Source organism: Pleurodeles waltl, chromosome 9, assembly GCF_031143425.1.
Source record: "Pleurodeles waltl isolate 20211129_DDA chromosome 9, aPleWal1.hap1.20221129, whole genome shotgun sequence".
NCBI classification, from domain to species: Eukaryota; Metazoa; Chordata; class Amphibia; order Caudata; family Salamandridae; genus Pleurodeles; species Pleurodeles waltl.
Window position 1 is genome coordinate 1,086,210,157 of NC_090448.1, and position 24,331 is coordinate 1,086,234,487.

The 24,331-nt window shown below is 45.3% G+C and overlaps 1 protein-coding gene across 4 annotated transcripts in view; it reads left to right on the forward strand.

The window, feature by feature from the left end:
• Nucleotides 1-24,331, forward strand: part of MGA (MAX dimerization protein MGA) — a 782,199-nt gene that overhangs the window by 209,818 nt on the left and 548,050 nt on the right. For all 4 annotated transcript variants that reach the window (XM_069208766.1, XM_069208765.1, XM_069208763.1 and 1 more), the window contains exon 6: nucleotides 20,075-20,191. In XM_069208766.1, coding sequence (XP_069064867.1) covers nucleotides 20,075-20,191 — 117 coding nt within the window. The remainder of the gene's footprint in view (nucleotides 1-20,074; nucleotides 20,192-24,331) is intronic.

A 24,331-nucleotide genomic window follows, 5' to 3' on the forward strand; every position in this document is an offset into this window, starting at 1 on the left:
GTTGCATACAAATCACATTTGCATTCCACAGCTGACCAATGCTTTGCCCCCACTGAAAAAAAAATCTGACTGCTGTTCAGATGGCTGCCATTAAAGAGAGACCTCTGGCCCAGATGAAACGCATCATTATCATATCTCCGATCCCAGCCATTGAGGCTGTCACCAAAGTCAGCATTCCCAATGCCAAGGCACTACATCCATGTTGAATTCAATGGGCAATATCTTTGACGGTCACTGATGTTGATTGTTTTTGACCCAAAATTACAAACTCAAGAATTTCTCCAATATGAACTTGAATACCCAGCTCCAGCAATTACACTGCCTATTGAACAATATCTAACAATTATGTACATTGATGGCTCAGCCCAACCTGCAGTAGGCACTAAACCTTAATACTCAGCCGCCTGTGCGGTTGTGAGTGGTTATATGTAGGATGGTGAATTGCATCCAAAGCACACCTACACGTAAGCACACCTAGACCTTAAGGGACTGCACTGCACAATTAGCAGACCTCACAGCTCTGTTGATGGCACTGGAACACACAGATCCTGGACAATTAACACTAATCATTTGTGATTGTATTACTGTGTCCAGTCCTTCAATGAATACCTGCATTACTGGTTGCCTGAATGGGTTCAGAGATTCAAAAGGCAACACCATCAAACACAAACTACTGCAGGGGAAAGTAGCGTATCTTAAAGAAATGCTACTCAATGTCCATGTAGTTCATACATTGGGACATAAACGTGTTGGAATACACGTTACTGGCAATACTTTGGCTGATGAAGCGGCCAAGTCAGCAGGAGCTACTGCTTCTGTTGCTGCAATAACTCATTCATGGACGAGATTGGATGATGAAACACTGGCTGCTATGAAAACTTCGGCTGGAGTCAAGCCCATGCCAAAGGCATATCCTGCCAAATATTCCTACCGCATATCTATCCTCCATACTACCCTAGTAGCAATACCAGGATTCGGTGATTGTGTGATCCCCAACCAAGACCAAAAACCTGAGTTCATTAAAGCAGAGCGCATCAGAGAGTTGCTTCTGCCCATGCTAGTGTGGCGGCTACTACTTCACTGCTACAAGCACGTTATTGGTGGCCAGGTCTATACAAACAAACCAAGCAATATGTCCTTTGCTGCAACAGCTGTCAGCAAATAAAAGGGTCCACCATCAAATGCCCACCCCAGACAACCCTCTTTAATTTCCAACAAACCTCTACAATGTGTGTACCTGGATCATTTTGGTCCCCTGACACCTGATGGTGCATACAAATACATCTTAGTCCCTGTTGACTCATGCTCTGGATTTGTGTGGGTATGGCCACAACGCTTGGCTGACGCTCAAACTGTTATTAAAGATTTGTAGGACTTTATCAGCACAAATGCAGTTGCGGCTTTCTACTTGGACCAGGGCCCTGCTTTCGCCTCAAGGGCATTCAGAACCACCATGGCTTTGTTAGGGGTCTAACTGTATTATTCATCTCTGTATCATCCCGAGGGAAACTGTGTCTTGAAGCAAAGAAACCAGAACTTTTAAAGCAATCCTTAACAGCTGCAGCATTAGACATGGGTCGTAGTTGGCTTAATCACCTGTATGGAGTTCAGAGAGCACTTCATAATCTGCTCAGAAGGTCCCTGGGAGGGCGTACCCCATATGAATGCCTGTTCTGAACACAAATGTATGTTCCAGATCTTGATGGTCATGGCACGGAGGCGGCAGATAAATCTTTTGACATAAATGAACATGTCACTGTCTTGCAGGACTTACAACAGTTCTGAGACAACAGCACATCTGTCATTGACACCTGCTTGGGAATAAGGGATGCACCATTAACACCAACTGGCTGGATTCCAAAAGTTGGGCATCTAGTGCATGAAATGATTGCTGTGAGAAAGTAGTTTGGTCATTGCTATCGTGCACAGTTCCAGTTCTGGGAATACACAGCACTAGAACTGTTGATCTACCACTGCTGCCTGGTTCTAAAGAAGACCGCTTTGTCTCCATCAAGAACATCAAGCTACACCATATGGCCAATCCTGCACAGCAGACCTATAGGGCTCCTGTGTAGTACCCGACTCCCTCTCACTACAGTCCAGAATGATCCTCTTCATGTTTTGAGGAGCAATGCTGACACCTGTCAGAGCTTGGGTAGCGTAGAAAATGATCTTTCATTAGTCCCTTTAACCTATTCTGTGACAACGTCAACAATATTGAATGACTTTACTCAAATTCATCTCAAACGGATGGCATAGTCTACTATGAACCACCAAGGGATACTTCTGCTAGTTCTCCTCTTCCAAACATGGCTCCACTTTTTGCACAAACTGCTTCTGGATATTTTGTCAGTTACTCTTTTTCCGACTCACCTGCTCCTTCTGCAATAAGACTGTCAAGAGCACTTAAGCTGATAAATTGGCTCAAAATTAACTATTTCATTCTTATATGGAACTGTCTGTGACTCCTATTTAACTGTACTTGCCTTCCTTCTTTGGATTGGGTTTGTCATTGTCTTTTTCTTATTAAACATGTTCATTACTTTCCTGAACGCTCTATAGTCAAACTGGTGTATAAGGTCCTAGAACCACATTTTTCCTCCCATAAGGTCCACAGAGACTTGTTCCTAGTGAACATTTCAGCTATACCAATTCCTGATGGGATTGTTTGGGATAAAGTATCTTTTGATATATATGGCCCAACAGTGGTTATTCACATTCCATATGTATTTAAACTGTCAATAAATGATGTAATAACAGCTGGAGTTGTTGCTGCTGATTGGGATGCAAACACAGTTGATTGTATGTTATCTGAATTAGAATATTTTAAGGTATTTGAAATTGAAGATGTTTATCAATGAAAAAAATATTATGGAAATATGTTCTGTTATAGGTATTATGGACATTTATTACATTCACAAAACAAGTACCCCAAAGTATATTTTTTATTTATACTCAATGGGAACATTGTCCAACTCCCCTGATGGGGAGTTTGAAAACATACTCTGAAATTTTGCTTATTTTTCTGGGCACAATGTTAAAAATGCTGAGTCGTATTATTTTAAATTGTCAGAGAGTGCAATGCAACATATCTGATACTAAATTGATGTATTGTATGGGGAACTAAAAATGGGCAAATCAGGGGAAAGGAAGCTTTATTTAGAGCATGCCTGATACCTATTCAAATGATATTTTTAAATGAAGCTGTAAAACAGACAAGTTGGTTGGGTTTGGCAAAAATTAAGGATTTGAATGCATCTAGTATCCCTCCCCCCTAAATTTTTGAAATTGCAAAAATACATTAATGCAACTAAAGATCAGCTCGAAGGGTAGGTCTAGAATGGATCATTTAACACATCACTTTCATGTCCCGGCAGGTGGTATTTGTGGCCGGTGGACACAAATTGTTGTCATGCATGTTTTGTTAACTCCACAGGGGGTTTTAGAACAAATAGACCAGACCCTCGCTATGTATCATCGGAACATTTGGGTAAAGTAACAACATACTATGTAGGGAAATTATGCCAGCAATGGTTAAAAAGTTCCTCACTAGATGCTATTAAAGAACACCTCAGTCTCCTGTCTATTAATAGACTTGCATGATTTCCTGTTAGGGCCCAAAAGACAACGTGAAAAGCACTTCTTATATGCAGTTTATAATGAAATTTGGGAGCTTTCTCAACAAGAAGCTGCTGCCCGGTTAAGGCAAATAGATCAGTAAAACTTACAGAAAGCTTTGGCCGTTGTAGATAATGTGAATAACACCTTGTCCGATCGCATATACACTTTAAACAACACCGTTTCATCTGCAATAGACATTGTACAAAGTGACATAATGTTCAGAGTCAACTAAGGTCCATTATGCAGCTGGATTGGACACTACAGATACTGAAATCTGATCACATCCCCTATCAGCTCGAGGGATAGTTTTTCTGCATTTAATTTAACGCAACAGAAACCATGTCTAAAAAGGAAGCAACATATGTTGTGTTAAACATCGAGAAATTAGAAAAATTGCCTTTTACTGTGGCTGAAATACCATCTGAGGAATAGTTAATTCATGGGGTTATCAATCTGCCTATTTCATCACTGCAATTTACGTCCTGTTTGAAATACATTTCAGTCGGCAGATATGAATGGTTAGGAGCTAGTTACATTCATGAGGTGTAGGAGCTTCCCTTTTCGCACAAAGGTCTCAATGGCATGAAAAAGGTTTTTCTTAGCAGCAGTGAATGCAATACTTTTGTTAGCCATTCGATGGTTTGTAGGCAGCTGTCCTTGCACGGGTCATGTAATGCTTCAGCAGCAAATTTATCTTGCTATCTGAAGGGAGTTCCAGTCCCCTTGATTAGACGTGCGTTCCAGGCGTTCTCTACTGGAAGCTGTGTGCGTCTTAACAGTGAGAGCTGTTGTGGAATGCGAGCCGGAATTGGTTACATCATTTCGGTCTCCAAAATTGTCACCTGTTGCGGGAATGTCCTTTTTACCACAATACAGCAGACAAAAGTAGCAGGTATTTGGCCTCATATTGCTACTTCAAACGTGAATTTTGGCAAGTTGAGTAGACTAAAGGCTTTATTGTTTCAAAAACATGTGGTGCTGACATCTGCACGCAAGACCTATGCGCTCAAAGTGGCGATGTCATCTGCAGAAATACAGTCCCTTTTAAATACAAACTTTCCGAGACACTTTGGTGAGCACATGGGACTAATTTTTAATGCGTCTAGGACTACTAGAATTGTGCATTTCTTTAAGGCTGTTGGTTCTGGTTTCATTAACACCTTCTCTGTTTGGCTTAATACCTTCAGCCACACACTTGATGTTTAGAGTATTTTCTGAGGATTTCCGATTACTTTGGCTATAATAACTGGCATCTTTTTGTTTTGTATTTGCAATGGCTGTCCCATTGCAACAAGGAGGTCTGAAAGCGCTTCCACTGGCGCATCTGTGTCAACTCGCATGATACAGTATTTTGGAGCACCACTCCTGGAAGAACTGGAGTGCAACTGGTCTCTGTCAGTCAGACCGGTTTTGGATTGTGTGCAGCCTGTGTTTCGATGCCTCTGGTGCCTTTTTGAGTGTGCCCTGAAAGATTGGCTTTCTATGCAGCGCTTACTTTTATTGGACACTGATCTGTTGATGTTCTCGTTGAGGGCTCATTACCAGACATGCGCATTGAGGGTGTGTTTGCTACGGGAAGCCGTGTATGAGTTGCCCTTTGTGGATCATGCAGCTCTTGGCTCGACATCGGGCACAACACGGAATGCTGCTGCCTCAGCTGGAGCTCAGGCTTTAGAACATGAGTGCTCTTTGATTTCCCTTGGGACTGAATTGGTTACACTACCACCTGCCGAAGTGGAACATTTCCTTGATTCAGTTGTCCCGGCTGTAATTGGAGATTTTAAAAATTACATTAATTTTTGATTTTCGCTTCATTGACGACACTGCTAAACTTCTAAATTTACCCTTTTTTAACATTTCACATGCTCAAGTGTGTTTTAGCTTGTCACAATTGACGTTTATGTATATATGTTTTAAAGCATTTGTAAGGAAATGCCTCCTTGGCATGGTTGCCCCCTGACTTTTTGCCTTTGCTGATGCTATGTTTACAATTGAAAGTGTGCTGAGGCCTGCTAACCAGGCCCCAGCACCAGTGTTCTTTCCCTAACCTGTACTTTTGTATCCACCATTGGCAGACCCTGGCATCCAGATAAGTCCCTTGTAACTGGTACTTCTAGTACCAAGGGCCCTGATGCCAAGGAAGGTCTCTAAGGGATGCAGCATGTCTTATGCCACCCTGGAGACCTCTCACTCAGCACAGACACACTGCTTGCCAGCTTGTGTGTGCTAGTGAGGACAAAACGAGTAAGTCGACATGGCACTCCCCTCAGGGTGCCATGCCAGCCTCTCACTGCCTATGCAGTATAGGTAAGACACCCCTCTAGCAGGCCTTACAGCCCTAAGGCAGGGTGCACTATACCATAGGTGAGGGTACCAGTGCATGAGCATGGTACCCCTACAGTGTCTAAACAAAACCTTAGACATTGTAAGTGCAGGGTAGCCATAAGAGTATATGGTCTGGGAGTCTGTCAAACACGAACTCCACAGCACCATAATGGCTACACTGAAAACTGGGAAGTTTGGTATCAAACTTCTCAGCACAATAAATGCACACTGATGCCAGTGTACATTTTATTGTAAAATACACCACAGAGGGCACCTTAGAGGTGCCCCCTGAAACTTAACCGACTGTCTGTGTAGGCTGACTAGTTCCAGCAGCCTGCCACACCAGAGACATGTTGCTGGCCCCATGGGGAGAGTGCCTTTGTCACTCTGAGGCCAGTAACAAAGCCTGCACTGGGTGGAGATGCTAACACCTCCCCCAGGCAGGAGCTGTGACACCTGGCGGTGAGCCTCAAAGGCTCACCCCTTTGTCACAGCCCAGCAGGGCACTCCAGCTTAGTGGAGTTGCCCGCCCCCTCCGGCCACGGCCCCCACTTTTGGCGGCAAGGCTGGAGGGAACAAAGAAAGCAACAAGGAGGAGTCACTGGCCAGTCAGGACAGCCCCTAAGGTGTCCTGAGCTGAGGTGACTCTGACTTTTAGAAATCCTCCATCTTGCAGATGGAGGATTCCCCCAATAGGGTTAGGATTGTGACCCCCTCCCCTTGGGAGGAGGCACAAAGAGGGTGTACCCACCCTCAGGGCTAGTAGCCATTGGCTACTAACCCCCCAGACCTAAACACGCCCTTAAATTTAGTATTTAAGGGCTACCCTGAACCCTAGAAAATCAGATTCCTGCAACAAGAAGAAGGACTGCCCAGCTGAAAACCCCTGCAGCGGAAGACCAGAAGACGACAACTGCCTTGGCTCCAGAAACTCACCGGCCTGTCTCCTGCCTTCCAAAGATCCTGCTCCAGCGACGCCTTCCGAAGGGACCAGCGACCTCGACATCCTCTGAGGACTGCCCCTGCTTCGAAAAGACAAGAAACTCCCGAGGACAGCGGACCTGCTCCAAGAAAAGCTGCAACTTTGTTTCCAGCAACTTTAAAGATCCCTGCAAGCTCCCCGCAAGAAGCGTGAGACTTGCAACACTGCACCCGGCGACCCCGACTCGACTGGTGGCGATCCAACACCTCAGGAGGGACCCCAGGACTACTCTGATACTGTGAGTACCAAAACCTGTCCCCCCTGAGCCCCCACAGCGCCGCCTGCAGAGGGAATCCCGAGGCTTCCCCTGACCGCGACTCTTTTGAACCTCAAGTCCCGACACCTGGGAGAGACCCTGCACCCGCAGCCCCCAGGACCTGAAGGACCGGACTTTCACTGGAGAAGTGACCCCCAGGAGTCCCTCTCCCTTGCCCAAGTGGAGGTTTCCCCGAGGAATCCCCCCCTTGCCTGCCTGCAGCGCTGAAGAGATCCCGAGATCTCTCATAGACTAACATTGCGAACCCGACGCTTGTTTCTACACTGCACCCGGCCGCCCCCGCGCCGCTGAGGGTGAAATTTCTGTGTGGACTTGTGTCCCCCCCGGTGCCCTACAAAACCCCCCTGGTCTGCCCTCCGAAGACGCGGGTACTTACCTGCAAGCAGACCGGAACCGGGGCACCCCCTTCTCTCCATTCTAGCCTATGTGTTTTGGGCACCACTTTGGACTCTGCACCTGACCGGCCCTGAGCTGCTGGTGTGGTGACTTTGGGGTTGCTCTGAACCCCCAACGGTGGGCTACCTTGGACCAAGAACTGAGCCCTGTAAGTGTCTTACTTACCTGGTTAATCTAACAAATACTTACCTCCCCTAGGAACTGTGAAAATTGCACTAAGTGTCCACTTTTAAAACAGCTATTTGTCAATAACTTGAAAAGTATACATGCAATTTTGATGATTTGAAGTTCCTAAAGTACTTACCTGCAATACCTTTCGAATGAGATATTACATGTAGAATTTGAACCTGTGGTTCTTAAAATAAACTAAGAAAAGATATTTTTCTATATAAAAACCTATTGGCTGGATTTGTCTCTGAGTGTGTGTACCTCATTTATTGTCTTGTGTATGTACAACAAATGCTTAACACTACTCCTTGGATAAGCCTACTGCTCGACCACACTACCACAAAATAGAGCATTAGTATTATCTATTTTTACCACTATTTTACCTCTAAGGGGAACCCTTGGACTCTGTGCATGCTATTCCTTACTTTGAAATAGCACATACAGAGCCAACTTCCTACATTGGTGGATCAGCGGTGGGGTACAAGACTTTGCATTTGCTGGACTACTCAGCCAATACCTGATCACACGACAAATTCCAAAATTGTCATTAGAAATTGATTTTTGCAATTTGAAAAGTTTTCTAAATTCTTAAAAGACCTGCTAGGGCCTTGTGTTAGATCCTGTTTAGCATTTCTTTTTAGAGTTTAAAAGTTTGTAAAAGTTTGAATTAGATTCTAGAACCAGTTTTAGTTTCTTAAAAAGTATTCCAACTTTTAGAAGCATAATGTCTAGCACAGATGTGAATGTGGTGGAACTCGACACCACACCTTACCTCCATCTACAGATGAGAGAGCTAAGGTCACTCTGTAAACTAAAGAAAATAGCAATGGGCCCCAAACCTACCAAAGTACAGCTCCAGGAGCTTTTGGCAGAGTTTGAAAAGGCCAACCCCTCTGAGGATGGCAACTCAGAGGATGAAGATAGTGACTTGGAGGGAAATTCCCCCCCTCCAGTCCTACTTAGGGAGAGCAGGGCTTCTCAAGCCCTGACTCCACAAATAATAGTCAGAGATGCTGGTTCCCTCACAGGAGGGACCAACAACTCTGAAATCACTGAGGATAACTCCAGTGAAGAGGACATCCAGTTAGCCAGGATGGCCAAAAGATTGGCTTTGGAAAGACAGATCCTAGCCATAGAGAGGGAAAGACAAGAGATGGGCCTAGGACCCATCAATGGTGGCAGCAATATAAATAGGGTCAGAGATTCTCCTGACATGTTGAAAATCCCTAAAGGGATTGTAACTAAATATGAAGATGGTGATGACATCACCAAATGGTTCACAGCTTTTGAGAGGGCTTGTGTAACCAGAAAAGTGAACAGATCTCACTGGGGTGCTCTCCTTTGGGAAATGTTCACAGGAAAGTGTAGGGATAGACTCCTCACACTCTCTGGACAAGATGCAGAATCTTATGACCTCATGAAGGGTACCCTGATTGAGGGCTTTGGGTTCTCCACTGAGGAGTACAGGATTAGGTTCAGGGGGGCTCAAAAATCCTCGAGCCAGACCTGGGTTGACTTTGTTGACTACTCAGTGAAAACACTAGATGGTTGGATTCAAGGCAGTGGTGTAAGTAATTATGATGGGCTGTACAATTTATTTGTGAAAGAACACCTGTTAAGTAATTGCTTCAATGATAAACTGCATCAGCATCTGGTAGACCTAGGACCAATTTCTCCCCAAGAATTGGGAAAGAAGGCGGACCATTGGGTCAAGACAAGGGTGTCCAAGACTTCAACAGGGGGTGACCAAAAGAAAGGGGTCACAAAGACTCCCCAGCAGAAGGGTGATGAGACAACCAAAACTAAAAATAGTAAAGAGTCTTCTACAGGCCCCCAAAAACCTGCACAGGAGGGTGGGCCCAGAGCCTCTTCACAAAACAATGGGTACAAGGGTAAAAACTTTGATCCCAAAAAGGCCTGGTGTCATAGCTGTAAACAGCATGGACACCAAACTGGAGACAAGGCCTGTCCCAAGAAAGGTTCCACTCCAAACTCCCATCCAGGTAACACTGGTATGGCTAGTCTCCAAGTGGGATCAACAGTGTGCCCAGAGCAAATCAGGGTCCACACTGAAGCTACTCTAGTTTCTGAGGGTGGGGTGGATTTAGCCACACTAGCTGTCTGGCCGCCTAACATGCAAAAATACAGACAGCAACTCTTAATTAATGGGACTAGAATAGAGGGCCTGAGGGATACAGGTGCCAGTGTCACCATGGTGACAGAGAAACTGGTTTCCCCTGGCCAATACCTGACTGGAAAAACTTACACAGTCACCAACGCTGACAATCAGAGAAAAGTACATCCCATGGCAATGGTTACTTTAGAATGGGGAGGGGTCAATGGCCTGAAACAGGTGGTGGTCTCCTCAAATATCCCAGTGGACTGTCTGCTTGGAAATGACCTGGAGTCCTCAGCATGGGCTGAGGTAGAGCTAAAAACCCATGCAGCAATGCTGGGTATCCCTGAACTGGTGTGTGTGAAAACCAGAGCACAATGCAAGGCACAGGGTGAACAAGTAGAGCTGGAGTCTGGAAGAATGGCCCAGCCTACCAAGAGAAAAGGAAAGTCAGTTGGGAAACCAACTGCAACACAGCAAAAGAAAGGGAACCTCTCTTCTCAGGAAGAAGTTCTGCCCTCTGAGGGAACTGAGCCTTTGGAGCTTGAACCTTATCAGGTTGAGCTCTTAGGCCCAGGGGGACCCTCCAGGGAAGAGCTGTGTAAGGGACAAGAAACCTGTCCCTCTCTTGAAGGCCTTAGGCAGCAAGCTGCTGAAGAGTCCAAAGGCAAGAAAAATGGAACACATAGGGTCTATTGGGAAGATGGACTCCTGTACTCTGAGGCCAGAGACCCCAAACCTGGTGCCACTAGGAGAGTGGTAGTGCCTCAGCTGTTCAGGAAGTTCATCCTAACATTGGCCCATGACATTCCCCTTGCTGGACATTTGGGACAAACCAAGACGTGGGAGAGGTTAGTCAACCACTTCTACTGGCCCAATATGTCCAACATGGTTAAGGAGTTTTGCCTCTCCTGCCCCACCTGTCAAGCCAGTGGTAAGACAGGTGGGCATCCAAAGGCCCCCCTCATTCCACTTCCAGTGGTGGGGGTGCCCTTTGAAAGAGTGGGTGTGGACATAGTTGGTCCACTGGAACCTCCCACAGCCTCAGGAAATATGTATATCCTGGTAGTAGTGGATCATGCTACCAGGTATCCTGAAGCTATTCCCCTTAGGTCGACTACTGCCCCTGCAGTAGCCAAGGCCCTCATTGGTATCTTTACCAGAGTGGGTTTCCCTAAGGAGGTGGTGTCTGACAGAGGTACCAACTTCATGTCAGCATACCTAAAGCACATGTGGAATGAGTGTGGAGTGACTTATAAATTCACTACACCTTACCATCCACAAACTAATGGCTTAGTTGAGAGATTCAACAAGACATTAAAAGGCATGATCATGGGGCTCCCAGAAAAACTCAAAAGGAGATGGGATGTCCTCCTGCCATGTCTGCTTTTCGCTTACAGGGAGGTACCACAGAAGGGAGTAGGGTTCTCACCCTTTGAACTTCTGTTTGGTCATCCTGTAAGGGGACCACTTGCCCTTGTTAAAGAAGGCTGGGAGAGACCTCTCCATGAGCCTAAACAGGACATAGTGGACTATGTACTTGGCCTTCGCTCTAGAATGGCAGAGTACATGGAAAAGGCAACCAAAAACCTTGAGGCCAGCCAACAGCTCCAGAAGTTTTGGTATGACCAAAAGGCTGCACTGGTTGAGTTCCAACCAGGGCAGAAAGTCTGGGTTCTGGAGCCTGTGGCTCCCAGGGCACTCCAGGACAAATGGAGTGGCCCTTACCCAGTACTAGAGAGGAAGAGTCAGGTCACCTACTTGGTGGACCTGGGCACAAGCAGGAGCCCCAAGAGGGTGATCCATGTGAACCGCCTTAAGCTCTTCCATGACAGGGCTGATGTGAATCTGTTAATGGTAACAGATGAGGATCAGGAGGCAGAGAGTGAACCTCTCCCTGATCTTCTGTCATCAGACCCAAAAGATGGCACAGTAGATGGAGTGATCTACTCAGACACCCTCTCTGGCCAACAGCAGGCTGATTGTAGGAGAGTCCTACAACAGTTTCCTGAACTTTTCTCCCTAACCCCTGGTCAGACCCACCTGTGTACCCATGATGTGGACACAGGAGACAGCATGCCTGTCAAGAACAAAATCTTCAGACAGTCTGACCATGTTAAGGAAAGCATCAAGGTGGAAGTCCACAAGATGCTGGAATTGGGAGTGATTGAGCGCTCTGACAGCCCCTGGGCTAGCCCAGTGGTCTTAGTCCCCAAACCTCACACCACAGATGGAAAGAAAGAGATGAGGTTTTGTGTGGACTACAGAGGGCTCAATTCTGTCACCAAGACAGATGCTCATCCAATTCCAAGAGCTGATGAGCTCATTGATAAATTAGGTGCTGCCAAATTTCTAAGTACCTTTGACTTGACAGCAGGGTACTGGCAAATAAAAATGGCACCTGGAGCAAAAGAAAAGACAGCATTCTCCACACCTGATGGGCATTATCAGTTTACTGTTATGCCCTTTGGTTTAAAGAATGCCCCTGCCACCTTCCAAAGGTTGGTGAATCAAGTCCTTGCTGGCTTGGAGTCCTTTAGCACAGCTTATCTTGATGATATTGCTGTCTTTAGCTCCACCTGGCAGGATCACCTGGTCCACCTGAGGAAGGTTTTGAAGGCTCTGCAATCTGCAGGCCTCTCTATCAAGGCATCCAAATGCCAGATAGGGCAGGGAACTGTGGTTTACTTGGGACACCTTGTAGGTGGAGGCCAAGTTCAGCCACTCCAACCCAAGATCCAGACTATTCTGGACTGGGTAGCTCCAAAAACCCAGACTCAAGTCAGGGCATTCCTTGGCTTGACTGGGTACTACAGGAGGTTTGTGAAGGGATATGGATCCATTGTGACAGCCCTCACTGAACTCACCTCCAAGAAAATGCCCAAGAAAGTAAACTGGACTGTGGACTGCCAACAGGCCTTTGACACCCTGAAACAGGCAATGTGCACAGCACCAGTTCTCAAAGCTCCAGATTATTCTAAGCAGTTCATTGTGCAGACTGATGCCTCTGAACATGGGATAGGGGCAGTTTTGTCCCAAACAAATGATGATGGCCTTGACCAGCCTGTTGCTTTCATTAGCAGGAGGTTACTCCCCAGGGAGCAGCGTTGGAGTGCCATTGAGAGGGAGGCCTTTGCTGTGGTTTGGTCCCTGAAGAAGCTGAGACCATACCTCTTTGGGACTCACTTCCTAGTTCAAACTGACCACAGACCTCTCAAATGGCTGATGCAAATGAAAGGTGAAAATCCTAAACTGTTGAGGTGGTCCATCTCCCTACAGGGAATGGACTTTATAGTGGAACACAGACCTGGGACTGCCCATGCCAATGCAGATGGCCTTTCCAGGTTCTTCCACTTAGAAAATGAAGACTCTCTTGGGAAAGGTTAGTCTCATCCTCTTTCGTTTGGGGGGGGGTTGTGTAAGGAAATGCCTCCTTGGCATGGTTGCCCCCTGACTTTTTGCCTTTGCTGATGCTATGTTTACAATTGAAAGTGTGCTGAGGCCTGCTAACCAGGCCCCAGCACCAGTGTTCTTTCCCTAACCTGTACTTTTGTATCCACCATTGGCAGACCCTGGCATCCAGATAAGTCCCTTGTAACTGGTACTTCTAGTACCAAGGGCCCTGATGCCAAGGAAGGTCTCTAAGGGATGCAGCATGTCTTATGCCACCCTGGAGACCTCTCACTCAGCACAGACACACTGCTTGCCAGCTTGTGTGTGCTAGTGAGGACAAAACGAGTAAGTCGACATGGCACTCCCCTCAGGGTGCCATGCCAGCCTCTCACTGCCTATGCAGTATAGGTAAGACACCCCTCTAGCAGGCCTTACAGCCCTAAGGCAGGGTGCACTATACCATAGGTGAGGGTACCAGTGCATGAGCATGGTACCCCTACAGTGTCTAAACAAAACCTTAGACATTGTAAGTGCAGGGTAGCCATAAGAGTATATGGTCTGGGAGTCTGTCAAACACGAACTCCACAGCACCATAATGGCTACACTGAAAACTGGGAAGTTTGGTATCAAACTTCTCAGCACAATAAATGCACACTGATGCCAGTGTACATTTTATTGTAAAATACACCACAGAGGGCACCTTAGAGGTGCCCCCTGAAACTTAACCGACTGTCTGTGTAGGCTGACTAGTTCCAGCAGCCTGCCACACCAGAGACATGTTGCTGGCCCCATGGGGAGAGTGCCTTTGTCACTCTGAGGCCAGTAACAAAGCCTGCACTGGGTGGAGATGCTAACACCTCCCCCAGGCAGGAGCTGTGACACCTGGCGGTGAGCCTCAAAGGCTCACCCCTTTGTCACAGCCCAGCAGGGCACTCCAGCTTAGTGGAGTTGCCCGCCCCCTCCGGCCACGGCCCCCACTTTTGGCGGCAAGGCTGGAGGGAACAAAGAAAGCAACAAGGAGGAGTCACTGGCCAGTCAGGACAGCCCCTAAGGTGTCCTGAGCTGAGGTGACTCTGACTTTTAGAAATCCTCCATCTTGCAGATGGAGGATTCCCCCAATAGGGTTAGGATTGTGACCCCCTCCCCTTGGGAGGAGGCACAAAGAGGGTGTACCCACCCTCAGGGCTAGTAGCCATTGGCTACTAACCCCCCAGACCTAAACACGCCCTTAAATTTAGTATTTAAGGGCTACCCTGAACCCTAGAAAATCAGATTCCTGCAACAAGAAGAAGGACTGCCCAGCTGAAAACCCCTGCAGCGGAAGACCAGAAGACGACAACTGCCTTGGCTCCAGAAACTCACCGGCCTGTCTCCTGCCTTCCAAAGATCCTGCTCCAGCGACGCCTTCCGAAGGGACCAGCGACCTCGACATCCTCTGAGGACTGCCCCTGCTTCGAAAAGACAAGAAACTCCCGAGGACAGCGGACCTGCTCCAAGAAAAGCTGCAACTTTGTTTCCAGCAACTTTAAAGATCCCTGCAAGCTCCCCGCAAGAAGCGTGAGACTTGCAACACTGCACCCGGCGACCCCGACTCGACTGGTGGCGATCCAACACCTCAGGAGGGACCCCAGGACTACTCTGATACTGTGAGTACCAAAACCTGTCCCCCCTGAGCCCCCACAGCGCCGCCTGCAGAGGGAATCCCGAGGCTTCCCCTGACCGCGACTCTTTTGAACCTCAAGTCCCGACACCTGGGAGAGACCCTGCACCCGCAGCCCCCAGGACCTGAAGGACCGGACTTTCACTGGAGAAGTGACCCCCAGGAGTCCCTCTCCCTTGCCCAAGTGGAGGTTTCCCCGAGGAATCCCCCCCTTGCCTGCCTGCAGCGCTGAAGAGATCCCGAGATCTCTCATAGACTAACATTGCGAACCCGACGCTTGTTTCTACACTGCACCCGGCCGCCCCCGCGCCGCTGAGGGTGAAATTTCTGTGTGGACTTGTGTCCCCCCCGGTGCCCTACAAAACCCCCCTGGTCTGCCCTCCGAAGACGCGGGTACTTACCTGCAAGCAGACCGGAACCGGGGCACCCCCTTCTCTCCATTCTAGCCTATGTGTTTTGGGCACCACTTTGGACTCTGCACCTGACCGGCCCTGAGCTGCTGGTGTGGTGACTTTGGGGTTGCTCTGAACCCCCAACGGTGGGCTACCTTGGACCAAGAACTGAGCCCTGTAAGTGTCTTACTTACCTGGTTAATCTAACAAATACTTACCTCCCCTAGGAACTGTGAAAATTGCACTAAGTGTCCACTTTTAAAACAGCTATTTGTCAATAACTTGAAAAGTATACATGCAATTTTGATGATTTGAAGTTCCTAAAGTACTTACCTGCAATACCTTTCGAATGAGATATTACATGTAGAATTTGAACCTGTGGTTCTTAAAATAAACTAAGAAAAGATATTTTTCTATATAAAAACCTATTGGCTGGATTTGTCTCTGAGTGTGTGTACCTCATTTATTGTCTTGTGTATGTACAACAAATGCTTAACACTACTCCTTGGATAAGCCTACTGCTCGACCACACTACCACAAAATAGAGCATTAGTATTATCTATTTTTACCACTATTTTACCTCTAAGGGGAACCCTTGGACTCTGTGCATGCTATTCCTTACTTTGAAATAGCACATACAGAGCCAACTTCCTACAGCATTGCATTTTAGTTGCTTTTTAATTAGGAACTAGGTTGCTTTACCACTTCTGAACCGACAAGGGGAGGGTGTTGTAGAGCTATTTTAGAGATGTCTCTGGGCACGTTATTTTAGCACCGAGGCCTGCTGCTTGTGCCCTTTAGCTCAGTGACATTTTATTTTGCTTCATTTTATTATTTCAGGATCGGCCACATTCATGGTGGTGGTTTATTTTCTTTATCTAGTTGTTCTTTTGCCTAGGAAAGCATTACATTTCTTAGCACAACATTCTTTTCACTTTGTGCTTTCCTCAAGGCTGCAACGAGTTAGGATTGTCGGCACAAGTGATACACTGCATCTCTAACTTTCACAGAAACATACGGATCTTCATGTAGGAACATTTTCTCAGAACATCAGATGTTTTATTATAAAAACACTTCCCTGCCCCATGCAGGTTAGAGTGAGGTTCCAGCCAGATGACCATGACTACATGCTGTCTGACTTTGTTACAGCTGCTTGCTGAGATCACCGGTTACCTGGCCTACATGGGGATGGTGTCTCTATAGATAACAGGCACCTTCACCACTGTCATATTCAGGCCTGTAGGATGATGTCTTCCCAGGGGGTAATCCTGAAGGGCGGATTAGGGCTTATCCTGCTGTGCTCTAACATAGGTTAGGTAGGAATCACATATATCGTGCATAGTGACAGTGTGATGGGACTTTTCCTGTGTTTCACTTTCCTTGACACCATTTTGCTTCTAGTATGTTTCATCATTCTAATTATTGCATTTCATGCCATTCTATCTAGGATGCAGCTGATTCAATAAATCTTATTGAACCGTTTCCTGCCTCTGTCTTCGCATGTGTGAGACTAATGTAACTGTGAGAAAAGGATGAGATCTGATCCACAACAATTTCCCTGAGAAGTCATTGTCATGGGCCTGGTTTCCACAAATAATGCCTGCGTTTGGGCGGAGAGGAGGTGCTGGTAGCTGGCCCGAAACGGATTAGGCCGACAGTTGTCCCATGGTGTGGGATTGGACACATTTCCCCACAATTCAGGGGATGCTGCCGCCCAAATCCAACAGCCTCATTAGTATAGTGAGAGCCAACGCTAAATGATTAGGATGATAAAAAATGCAATTTAAATGTAAGTTTGTGTAAATGAATCATAGTAAAGGGAACACACCCACTAAATGTATTCGTAAAAGGAACGGATAGCTACTACTCAAAGAGAAAGGATGAGTAATCTTTATAATGTAATGCATCTAGCACCTTGCTTGATAAGGGGGGACCCTTTATTGATAAAATCTACGTTAACTCTGATTGCCAAATATTTGCTTTTACTTGAAATCCCATCTCTAAATCCCCTCTTCTTTTTCAGCTCCATGGATAAATCTGGCCAAGCATCAGCAGCTTTCCATGGTTTCCGACCTAGAAGCTATCCACAGGGACGTTCTCTTTAGTAGTGGGCTGAATTTTTAATACCACCGGCGGGATTCGAGTAATTTCGGAACTCCTCATTACTCATGTAACACAGAATTATTAACTAATTCTGCCACTGAAATTTAATCAGCACCATTTGATTTTAATAGGGCTGGAAGAGAGAACAGTCCCTCTATGTTTAAAAACCACTGCAGTTTAAACTTTAATCTGAAGTGATTTTTAGACTTAGAGAGACTGCTTGCTCTTCCAGCCCTACCACTGCAGTGCAGTGTATACCCCTGGGTGCCCTTACATAAGCAGGTAAGGACATAGAGAAGTACACACTGGAGTGAATTGCCCCCAGTTCCCTTACCTATTTATGTAAGGCACCGTGGCTTATGCACTGCACAGGAACGGGAAATCACCCAACTTCTCGACACATCACAATCTAGATTCCGTGAGAACCACTGCCTCAAGAACGTGCTAATCACTGCCACAGATGACATTCGATCTCTCCTCGACTGCGGAGAAAGCTTGGCCCTGATCCTCCTCGACCTCTCAGCTGCATTTGACACAGTCTCTCACCACACCCTCAGCTATAGGCTCCACACACTTGGCATACAGCAAATTCTCCTCAAACAGATCACCTCTTTTTTTCCCCTCAGGGTGCACACAGACCATCCGAGTGCCTTCCATCTCCTCTTCACCCAAGGAGATGACCTTTGGTGTACACCAAGAATCCTCCCTCAGCCCCACCCTGTTCAACATTTACATGACCCTCCTCGCAAACGTCATCAGATCCCACGGCCTCAACATAATCTCCTACGCTGACGACACTCAACTCATCTTCTCTTTCACTAAGGACCCAAACAGCGCTAAAACCAACTTCTGCAGCACCATGACAGATGTAACCAAATGGAGGAGGGACAGCTGCCTCAAGCCTAAATCCGACAAACAGAAGCATTTGTCTTCGGTAAGTACCCCTGCATATTGGACCACAGCTGGTGGCCAGCAGAACTCGGACCATCTGCCACACCAACAGACCACACTCGCAACCTCAGCATCATCCTGGACAGCCAGCTGACATTGAAACACCAAATCAAAGCAGTGCTTACACACCCTCTGCGTGCTCCACAGAATATTTAATTGGATCCCCATAAACACCAGAAAGAATATCACACAGGCCCTTGTCTTTAGCCGCCTAGACTACTGCAACGCTCTCTACACCGGACTCCTCCCAAACTCCTCAAGAGACTCCAGACCATAGTGAACACCGCAGCCAGACTCATCCTGGACCTCCCCAAACAGACTTGCATCACCCCCAACCTGAGACCTCCACTTATTCTCCATCCAGTAGAGATGTCAGTTCAAGATCCTCACACACACACCTATAAAGCACTACACAATCAAGGACCATCTTACATCAACCAATGATTGAACTTCCACCTGCCCTCTGCCTCATTCGCCTCGCACATGCCCCTCGCATCTATCGCAGCAGTAGCGGAGGCCACTCATTCTCCTTTATCGCTGCCAAGAACTGGAGCTCCCTAACCCTCCACTTTTGAACAACACCCTCTCTGGCAGAGTTCTGGAAAAGCTCAAGACCTGGCTTTTTGACTGAGTCTTGGCACCTAAGCACCCAGAGACCCGTAGGGGTGACAACACGTGCTCTACAACTACCAGCTGAGTGCACTGCATACCCCTTGGTGCCCTTACGTGTATAAGGGCAGTGATGAGTATGCAATGCACATTGCAGTGCCCACTTTGTTCCTTGGTGGAATTCCGCTGAATTGTAATAGAATTTCAAGGCCCCTTATCCTCTTCAAGATTTTGTCTTGATTTAAGCAAAAATGAAGAGATTCCCGGTAGTCGGCATCTGAGCTTAGTGGTCTGTGATAGACTTCATTTTGTCTTAATTCTGACTTTGAACAGGTCTCTGGAGAAATGGCACAATAATAATGTCCTCTAATGGTTGCCTCTTTAACAACAGAGGAAGTCAGGAAAGTGTCTGGTATAACTGTGTAAAAGTTTGAGTAAGTACCTAGAGCATGGATCTCCAACCTTTTCTGTATTACTTATGTTCAGTAAAAATCTTCTAAGTTAAGTAATAGTATTAGAGGTATAATTGTGATCACAGGCAAGATTACATTGGTGGTGACACCATTCAAGGCTGTCAGCAATGATCACCTGAACGCACCAGACAGGGTTACCAGTAGTAATGTAAAATGTGTCATGCCTCTACATAAGTCCTAGCCTGGTACCAATGTAACAAGACTCCCCAACGCCCCATTATTTATCGCTCAAATATTAACTTTATATATACTGTGAATTTGTAATACATATTTACGTGGTGAATGGTATATTGACACTGAAATATTTGTTTGTCCTTACCCAACTCAGTATGGAATGTTTGTATTGGAAATTCAACTGAAGTTCAATCATTTTTCCTCAGACACTGATTTAGATTTCCTGAAAATACACACCTTTACATCTAAAGAACATGCTTTTCAGTGTTGGTATATTGTTATTATTTGGCCAAGAAAAAGGTTCTAATTTGTTATTATGGTTTGCATACTGGAGAGCTGCTCAGGCTGCTCAGCTCACATAACCCTGACCTAGGATATTGTTTCTTCATTTAAACATATTGATTCTATTTACAGTTTTCTTTTCTCTTTTTTAGTGGGGTTAAAATTGGGTGTCGTAGACCCAACCATGAGCATTGACTTACGGTATTTGGGTGTGCAGCTGCCTCTTCCCTACTTCAGCACTTCTGGCCTAGAGGATGACAGTGTACCAGGTGAGTTTTAATTCATGCTGCTTCCTCAGCATTTATTTTGTTAAAAATAGAGTTCTTAGGACATAAGTTGTATTTAAAACGTCCCAACCATGACACACATAAGTGGTGCGAGCATCTAAGGTCCTCCTTTATACTCTTATGGAGAAAGAGGGCCAGATTGGTACTCAGTCATATTTCCAGGTGATTTGGAATGTGTCATGCTAATCTCAATGTGTTTACTCTCAATGTTTAGAGTGTTTATTATATAAGCATTCTTAGGTTATCTTTTGAATTTTTGTGAACATTAGTCAGATACTGTTTGACCATTAAAAAGAAAAAACATATTCTGTTTGCAAAGCCCTGTATCACTAGCAGTCACAAACAGTAACCATTCTAGAATGCTGCTTTGGTTGATGGCGTGGTCTTGGATTTTGACATCATTCACTGATATGTCTTTTAAGCCTTTCACTGTTTGAATGTTTGCACTCCTCTGTGCCACGTATTTTTGTTTTTAAATGCCATTTGGTTATTTAAGTGCATGCAAGTTTTTGGTCTCTTTGTGCACCGCTACATACTATGTTTTTATCTGAAACATTCAGGTCTGTGTATTGGTGTGAACCCCACATCAATATCTCATAGCTTTCTGAAGATACAATGAAAATGTGAAGATACTTTCACTTTTTAAACAGTTTGCTAAACATTTTTTTGAATTTTTCATAGAGACAAACATTTATCCTGAAACTATAGCCAGGGTAATGTTGCCCTGACTGTCAGAGGTCTGGAAATGCAATTTTTCAACATGAAACAATGGCAGTTAAAAAACATCAAGCAGAGTATTATCATCGCCAGCCCATTGATAGCCCAGTATTTATTAGTTAGCGTATAGCACTTATAATGGTTCCTGTTGATAACAGCATTATCAGAAAGCGGTGTCAAATGATGTCTAGCCAGGTTATAAAAGCAAAGCTTAGATAAAAGACAGAGAAGAAGTTCCTACACCGTTTCAAACTTTTTGGGACAGCCTGTGCCCCCACGAGAACTTCATTCATCAGTGCTCGGATTCTCAGCCCTCCCACTTCTTCTGGCCGTATTACAGCGCACCACCATAAATCTCCAATCACATATGCTTAACATGATACACTCCCTATAGTCCAGTGCTTGCTCTGTAATTGTGGCCAATCTCATCCCAGAATGGGTGTATTTTGAGGTATGTTTAAATTATTTGCCAATTGTCCACAACATGTCCACTTTCCTTCACACATAACCCTCTGTCAGCCCTGACAAATTAGAACCGTCCTGTTAGAGTTTAGTGTAACTAGTATCATATTTTGATCTGTACTAATCTAAACCAAGACCTTAATGCTTCCATTCAGAATCCTCCCTTGCTTTCAAATTTGCAGCCCTTCTTGATCTTACGTGGTCTAGCATGGACTTTATTAATCAGCATTCTATGAATCAGAGGAGTGTTTCTTTTTTTTAATAGTGCCTCACACAGAAGTTTATGTTCCAAAAGGCGACTTAGGGTAGTACTGTGTCCCTTATTACAGCCCTATAGCTTGTCCAGATTGTGGATATGTGAGAAGCTCAGAATTGACAAGCTCAATCCCTGGTTTTCCATTTCCTAAATAGCGATTTCTTAGAAAGAAATCGCTATTTTAGAAATGCAAAACTGGCTTATTGACTCAAATGCAATTTTTGTAGGAATCACTATTAGGAAATCGGTACCATGGTACAAAGCATTTCTCAAGTAGCGATTTCTATGCAGTCGCTTTTTAAGAAATGCAAAATTGCATTTTCGTACATCTGGCCCAAGGCTTCTTCATCGAAGTGTCCCATTGCTAAGACTCCACTCCAGTGAAAACGGTGCAAGTGGTAAAATTAATAGCATGATGTGAAAAAACTATTTTTTTCCTGTTTTCATAAGGAAGGTTTGATTGGGGGCGTGTCCATTTTTTAGAGGCAGGGAGTTCCAGAAGTTAGAATCCAGATATCTAAAGGAGCCACCTCCAAGTCTGACTTTTTTAAATTTAGGAACCACATCTAACCTGGCAGCAGATGATTGTTAATTTCTAGCTGGACCATTGGATTTGATCAGAGATTGAAGGTGCTGCGGACCAACATTTGATAAAGCGTTATAGCAATAACAAAGAGCTTCAAAGGCAATTCTCTGCTTATTAGGGAGCCAGTGCAGTTTATTCAGGCCAGTTCCTGTATGAGCAGATCTGGGAAGTTTCAGCAACAGACGTGCAGCAGAATTTTGAATGTGTTGAGGTCTGATGAGTTGCGATTGAAAAAGGACATGGTAAAGGGCAGTGCAGTAGTCTAACCTGGAGGTCGACCAAAACATGAAAAACTGTTATCTTGGCTGACATGATTAAAAATATCTCAAACCTTTTTCTGGCTAGAGAGTTTACTTGATTGTCAAATGGAAACTTGTGATCTAGCCAGATACCAAGATTTTTTACTTTTTGCTTTGGTAATGGTAGAGGACGCAGACTGGCAGGCCACCATACAGTGCACCAGATGTCAGGCTGATTACTCAGGGTCATCACCTCAGTCGTCTCAACATTTAACTTTAGGTAGTTGTTGTCCTTCCAAGTTGCTACTTCCAAAAGGCACAAACACAAATGGGAAGTGGTGTTACTATTTTGAGAAAGAGTGATGATCGACTGTGTATCGTCTGCATACAAAATGAGGGTAAAGTCAAAATGTTCAATAACATCAGCCAAAGGGCGGACGTAGATGTTAGAGAGTTGGGTTCAGGGAAGATCCCTGAGGCACTCCTTGACACGATGCAAGGGATTTTGAGTGAAATGGGTTTTGAGAAACCTGGAGGGTTCGACCTTGCAGTAAAGAGGCGAATCAGAGCATAGCCTCATTTCCAGTACCACCTTTCCGCATTCTTTTTAACAGAGTAATATGAGGTGCCATGTCAAAAACAGCACTGAGATCTACCATTATAACTGCACTGAATCACACAAATACAACTTGCAGCGCACTGTTTCAGTAACTAGCAACAAAGCACATGCGGTACTATAGGATGGACGAAAGCTCAACTGAGTACTGTGAAGCAGATCACTGGTTTCTAAAAAATAAAATAAAAAAAAGGAAAGTTTTTTTCACATGTTTCTTAGGGATCTTGGAGAAGAAAGGTAAAAGAGAAATTGGTCGACAACTCTCCGCTCTTTAAGGATCAAGCAGAGGTTTCTTTAATAATGGAATTACCGTTGCATGTTTTCTACTCTAGGGAACACAGCCGGAGGCTAAAGAGCGATTCCAAAGGTTGCTCAGAACAGGATAGGCCACTCTAGAACCAGCTGTAAAATAGGAGATACTGGATCTAAGGGAGGGCCAGATTTCATAGACGAACATAGCAAAGTCGTATAAACCATTTCTTTGTCATCGAATTTCAGGAGCCTAGAAGTGTCATCTGCAGAATTGAACCAAACACTCAAACGTGGAGAGTCTTGCTTTGGCAGGAAGTGAGACATAAATGTTTGTCTACTTTCGAAGATAAAAAGGAAGCAAAATCAATGCATCTTTCAACCGAGGGCGAGATGGTGGAAGAAACTGATGAGAGTAAGGCTAATCAGTTAACTATAGAGAAGATCTCTCTAGAGGTATAGGTGGCTGGATGTATTTTGGTTGCATAAAAAATCTGTACGTAATTGCTTAATAAAATGCTGGTAGTTTTTTAAGGCTGCTAGTCTACTTTGTGAAGTGGTTCATAAGATTTACGTCAAAGATGTTCAAGGTGTTTGCATTTCTGGTTCATTGCAGATGGATCTTTATTAAGCTTGCAGGCTGAGGGCCTTTGCCTACGAGAAACCTACTTCGTAAGGCAGGCAATCTGGTCTGTGGCCCCTCTGATCCACTTGTCCATTCTTTTTATTGGCCTTAAACACATTGCTATCTAGGATGGGGATGCTATTTTCAAGCGCTTGGCAAAAGCTTGCAGTGGTAAGTTTAGCCCCCAGACTCTTATCGACCAAACTGATATAGGGTCAGAGCCGCCAACACTTCTGAACTTTATCGAGGTGGGAATAGCAAAATGGTCAGACCAACTAAAGGAAAGTGGATTAAAGATAAGATTAGAAAATACTGGATCAAGAGTGTGTCCAGACCTATGTATGGGATCTTGTACTTGTTGAATAAGTTGCA